At 41.7% G+C, this 6,346-nt stretch overlaps 1 protein-coding gene across 2 annotated transcripts in view; it reads right to left on the bottom strand.

The window, feature by feature from the left end:
* Positions 1-3,440, bottom strand: part of PGR (progesterone receptor) — a 37,692-nt gene extending 34,252 nt beyond the window's left edge. For both annotated transcript variants that reach the window (XM_075262980.1, XM_075262981.1), the window contains exon 1: positions 2,106-3,440. In XM_075262980.1, the coding sequence (XP_075119081.1) occupies positions 2,106-3,106 (1,001 nt within the window). In that variant the 5' untranslated portion in view covers positions 3,107-3,440. The remainder of the gene's footprint in view (positions 1-2,105) is intronic.
* Between the last annotated feature and the right edge of the window lie 2,906 nt (positions 3,441-6,346).

Below are 6,346 nucleotides of genomic sequence, written 5' to 3'. Positions count from 1 at the left end.
GCCGAATGCTGTACAGTCGGCCAATCAACGCTGGTTCTTCTCCTACCTTTAGAAGTCTTCTCCGTGCAGCTTCCCCGCGGCGTCTTCTGGCTCTTCATTCACTCTGCCAGGCATCGGGCCTGGGCAGAGCCGACTGTGCATGCCCGCGCTACAAGAAAATGGCTGCTTTGTCTGTAAACGGCCATTTTCTTGTAGTGCAGGCATGCGCAGTCGGCTCTGCCCAGGCCCAATGTCTGGCAGAGTGAATTCAGAGCTGGAAGACGCCGCGGGGAAGCTGCACGGAGAAGACGTCTCGGAGGATCCAGCCCGACCCTCACTCGTGGACTTGCTAAGTTCAACTTGATCGAATGTTGCCTACCCCTGAAACAAGCATTTTCCCCCCATAGACTATAATAGGGTTCGATATTCGATTCAAGTAGTCAAATATTGAGGGGCCACTCGAAACGAATATCGAATCTCAAACATTTTACTGTTCGCTCATCTCTTTTGTTGACCTATGGCAGATCATATACGAGTGAGCAGATGGAAGGGAGTAAAACAAGACTACGAATCAGACTAAACTCACGGCTTGTAGTCTGTCACTATGGGGACACATAGCTCTTTATAGGAACTGTATACAGAAAACGATAAAATAGTTTTTTTGGCAAAGTCACTTCATTTTTTACATTTTAGATCTATTGCAACAAAAAACAACATTGTTTAATAAAGAATATCCTGATCTGTAACCCAAAAAGGGCCACATTATATCACAAGGCCACTGCAGCTCCTGTGTCATAGTCATTGATAGGGGTCTTATGGTTGGATATATGGAATCGTATCAAATCAAATGCCATTAATACTTTTTTTTATTCTTATGTAGATTGAGCCCCATATAGTTATCACAATGTACAGTATTCCCTATCAGTATGTCTTTGTAGAATGGGAGGAAATCCACGCAGACACGGGGAGAACATACAAACTCCTTGCAGATGTTGTTCCTGGTGGGATTCGAACCCAGGACTCCAACGCTGCAGTACTAACCACTGAGCCACCGTGTTGCCCCAAATGTCATTGACACTTATGGTGGACACACCCATTAAAAGACGTATAACCTATGACCACAAATGCTTTCCACTAAAAAAAAAATATATATAATTCTTTTCTCTAAAAATCTTACATTAATAAAGTAACAATAAACTAAGTATAAAGATCTTTCCAATATATTATACAATTTGCTACAGTATCTATGGACCTGTCGGACATATCAGCTATTCCAGCCTCTTGGTACCTGGAATACCCATTTGATTAATTTTTTTTTATTCATTTAATGTCATCATTCAAAAATGTTCTTATTATTGAAATTATAGAAAAAAAAATCATTTTATAGCAATAACCTCAAGCGGTAATCTATATTGTCTGACAAGGAAATTGTCTGGTAAAATGGCAACAAAAAACCTAAAAATTAAGAAAAAAAATCTAAAATAATGAAGAAAAAAATCTTTTTAAAAATAGCATACAAATTCAACCCGAGAAAATGTCAATATTAAGGGTTTTTATTGAAATGGTAAAATAATCAATCAGATCATTGCAATAACCAGTAGGAATTAAAAAAAATGTGTAATAATAATGATAATAATAATAATAAATAATAATAATAAACAATAATAATTAGTATAATACTAGTAATAATAATAATGATAATGATAATAATACTAATAATAATATTAAATAATATTAAAAATATAATAATAATAGCAATAATAAATAATAATAATTAGTATAATACTAGTAATAATAAACTAATAATAATATAATAACAATAATACAATAATAATAATAAATATAATTATTAATAATAAAATAATAATGGTATTATAAATTATAATACCATTATTATTTTATTATTAATAATTGTATTATTATTTCTTATTATTATTATTCATTTACTATTATTATTTTATTATATTATTAGAATTTATAATAATATAAAATAATAATAATAATAATAATAATAATTTGCCAAAAAATACAATTAGATTAGTGAATATTATATGAAGAGAATCTAATATTATATAATAACAGGTCATCATTCAGGAACACCTGTAATGTGACTCGGTATTGGTTACCTGATGTACTGGGCATACGGTAGAGGGATTTGGGGTAGGTAGGTATCTCTTAATCCTGCCTGGTATGAATTCTGCTCTTGCCCATTCAGACCCAAAGGCTGGTGGATGTTTTGAGCTGGGTTAGAAGATGAAGGTATGACATGGATCTGACTTTCAGCTGGTTTGCCCATATTGGTCCTAAATGGTTGGTAGATGCCTACAGGCTCAGTTTTGCAGAAGATAAAATCCAAAGACTGGTCAGTTTCGGGGGTGTCAGGACCAGAGGAGGGTAGTTTATAATCCTGGTGCAAAGGTCTTTCTTTAGTGGGATGAAATAATAAGACCTCAGATCCTTCCTGCTTGACCTGTCCATCTTCACGAGATAGACAGGAGCTATTGTATGAAGATGTCTGCTTGGATGGGATTGGGGGAGAAGACCTTTGGTCGTGGCCATCTGTTTTTACCAATCCTCTCTCCTGAGCAGATAGGTATAAGACATTCATATCCAAGGTGGGAATAGTAATTAGGTTTACTTCAGGTCCCAGAGGTGGATGTCTACTGGGCAAGGCTTCTAAACCACCACTTTTTACAACTGACTGGTTCTCGGTAAAGTCCTCCAAGATGTCTGTTTCCTCAGTTATCTTCTTACCAGATGCCATGGCTTCTGTCCAAACTCTGATGTCTACAATGCCACTTTTGGAGTTACCAGGAGTCTTAACATCTGCAATCCCATGTATGTCAGAGATACCACAATCAGTCCATAAGGATTGGTGGCCTGAGCTTGAGGAGTCCAGAATACAGTCCAGAACATTATCCAGCTCATTGTTATCAGAAGATGCTGGTCCTCCTCTCTTCTCATAGGAGTCTTCTGGTTTCTCATATAGAAGACTATCCAATGACAGGTCTCTAGGGTCTGTGACTTCCTGTAAAAAGTCCACCTGGCTCCTGGACCCTCTGGCCAGGTATCTGCTGGATTCTATCCCAGGTTTCTCTGTAGGACTTTGCTTATTTGCATCCTCCATGTCAGCAGGTAATCTTAATGGTTATCATGAAGATTGAGAATTCTGAAACTTCTCAGATCACCAGGAGCTGGTCCCTCAGTGCCTGTCTCTTCGTCCACAGCTTGCTTTCTTGAGACTGAAGCCCTCCAGATGAAGTTTAATGAGTCTGCACTGCCTGTTGCTTGGTCTGTACTTTCTCCTCCTGTGTTTGCTGGGTAAATCTAGTCTTGTACAGATAAGCGCTGAGCTCAGCTGCAAAGACTGGAAATGCACTGAAGCCCTTGTGCTGTAGACTCCCTCTGACTGCTGAATGCAGGATCTTGGCATTCAGAGCTGGCACTGATGTCTTCTTACTGTGCAGGAGACTGGCACAGAGCTGCCACCTCTCCAAAACTGCCTTCCTCTCTGGGTGCAGCAGATTGGGACTGAAGGACACAGATCTCTCTTCACTGTGCAGCAGACTGGCACTGAGCTTGCACCTCTCCAAAACTGCCTTGCCTTCTGGATGTAGCAGGTTAGGACTGAAGGGCACTGACCTCTCCTCTCTGTGCAAGAGCTGGTACCTCTCCAAAACTTTCTTGTCTTTTGGGTGCAGCAGATTAGGACTAAAGGGGACTGACCTCTCCTCACTGTAAAAGAGCTGGTACCTCTCCAAGTCTGTCCTGTCTTCTGGGTGAAGCAGATTAGGACAGAAGGGAACTGGTCTCTTCTGTCTGGCACTGAGCTTGCACCTCTCTGTCTTGTCTTCCGGGTGCAGCAGATTTAGGACAGAAGGGCACTGGTCTCTTCTTACTGTGCAGGAGACTGGCACTGAGCTTGCACTTCTCTGTCTTGTCTTGTGGGTGCAGCAGATTTAGGACAGAAGGGCACTGGTCTCTTCTTACTGTGCAGGAGACTGGCACTGAGCTTGCACCTCTCTGTCTTGTTTTGTGGGTGCAGCAGATTTAGGACAGAAGGGCACTGGTCTCTTCTTACTGTGCAGGAGACTGGCACTGAGCTTGCACCTCTTTGTCTTGTCTTCTGGGTGCAGCAGATTTAGGACAGAAGGGCACTGGTCTCTTCTTACTATGCAGGAGACTGGCACTGAGCTTGCACCTCGTTGTCTTGTCTTCTGGGTGCAGCAGATTTAGGACAGAAGGGCACTGGTCTCTTCTTACTATGCAGGAGACTGGCACTGAGCTTGCACCTCTTTGTCTTGTCTTCTGGGTGCAGCAGATTTAGGACAGAAGGGCACTGGTCTCTTCTTACTGTGCAGGAGACTGACACTGAGCTTGCACCTCTCTGTCTTGTCTTGTGGGTGCAGTATATTAGGACAGAAGGGCACTGGTCTCTTCTTACTGTGCAGGAGACTGACACTGAGCTTGCACCTCTCTGTCTTGTCTTATGGGTGCAGTATATTAGGACAGAAGGGCACTGGTCTCTTCTTACTGTGCAGGAGACTGGCACTGAGCTTGCACCTCTCTGTCTTGTCTTGTGGGTGCAGTATATTAGGACAGAAGGGCACTGGTCTCTTCTTACTGTGCAGGAGACTGGCACTGAGCTTGCACCTCTCTGTCTTGTCTTGTGGGTGCAGTATATTAGGACAGAAGGGCACTGGTCTCTTCTTACTGTGCAGGAGACTGACACTGAGCTTGCACCTCTCTGTCTTGTCTTATGGGTGCAGTATATTAGGACAGAAGGGCACTGGTCTCTTCTTACTGTGCAGGAGACTGGCACTGAGCTTGCACCTCTCTGTCTTGTCTTGTGGGTGCAGTATATTAGGACAGAAGGGCACTGGTCTCTTCTTACTGTGCAGGAGACTGGCACTGAGCTTGCACCTCTCTGTCTTGTCTTGTGGGTGCAGTATATTAGGACAGAAGGGTACTGGTCTCTTCTTACTGTGCAGGAGACTGGCACTGAGCTTGCACCTCTCTGTCTTGTCTTGTGGGTGCAGTATATTAGGACAGAAGGGCACTGGTCTCTTCTTACTGTGCAGGAGACTGGCACTGAGCGTGCACCTCTCTATCTTGTCTTGTGGGTGCAGCAGATTAGGACTGACAGGCACCGATCCCTTCTTCGAGACTGGCACTGAGTTTGCACGTCTCCATATACGCTTTGCCTTCTAGGTGCAGCAGATTAGGACTGAAGGGCACTGACCTCCCCTCTGTATGCAGTTTAATGTCAGAGTTTGCTCCGGATTAGAGGCGAGGTCACTATCTGGACATCTCTCTGCTGTATGTGTCTGCACTCTCTCCTACTTTAACTGCTTGTCTCATAGCTCTGATTTTCATAGTTATTATTGGGGCTTTTTTGCATTTTTTTGTATGTTTTTTTTTATATTTTTTCTTAAGTATTTTTGAATTTTTTTGTATTTATTTTTTTTTATATCTCAAATTACTTTCATTATATTACCCTTCCTTCTCCTGCCTACAGGTGACACAGGGGCGTCCTCTATTAAGGTCCCAGGAGATGACCCTAAGCAGGTATGTGCTAATCCCATAACAGAATCACAAACGTCAATTCCTTTACCCGCATTAAAGGGACCTCGCACTTATTTTACGTGAATGCAATCTATTATTCCCTGTTATCAGTCATTTACTCATGAAAAAATTATTCATAGTGATTTTCTTTAGATTGTCACCCACTGGTAAAAATGTTCATTCCTTTCCAGAAACATTGTAACTGCATGAAAAACCCCTATTTAAAGGAGTCTGTCACCAGAACCCCGCATATCAACCCAGCCCCGCAGATAGGTAGGTTGAGGGTCACTGGAATCATACAGTGTTTTCCCCTTGTGAGTTGCTGCCTCCAATGCCAATTTTGTCAATATGCAAATGAACTGTATGGAGAAGAGAGAAGCTATTTCAGTGTGAATACACAGAAGGCTGTCAATCATGTTGTGTGGGAATGATTATCAGGACTATCACTGTCACTCCAAGGAGTCCTGTCTGGATTTACTCTGATTTTACTCAGAAATCCTGTAAATAATAATAATAACCCTATATATCACAGAGCTCAGCATCTCTCCCCTATCATATAACCCTATATATCACATAGCTCAGCTTCTCTCCTCTATCCTATAACCCTATATATCACAGAGCTCAGCTTCTCTCCTCGATCATATAAACCTATATATCACAGAGCTCAGCTTCTCTCCTCTATCATATAACCTATATATCACAGAGCTCAGCTTCTCTCCTCGATCATATAACCCTATATACCACAGAGCTCAGCTTCTCTCCTCTATCATATAACCCTATATATCACACAGCTCAGCTTCTC

This window comes from Leptodactylus fuscus, chromosome 2 (assembly GCF_031893055.1).
Source record: "Leptodactylus fuscus isolate aLepFus1 chromosome 2, aLepFus1.hap2, whole genome shotgun sequence".
Lineage (NCBI taxonomy): Eukaryota > Metazoa > Chordata > Amphibia > Anura > Leptodactylidae > Leptodactylus > Leptodactylus fuscus.
This window is presented reverse-complemented; position numbering and strand designations above follow the sequence as displayed.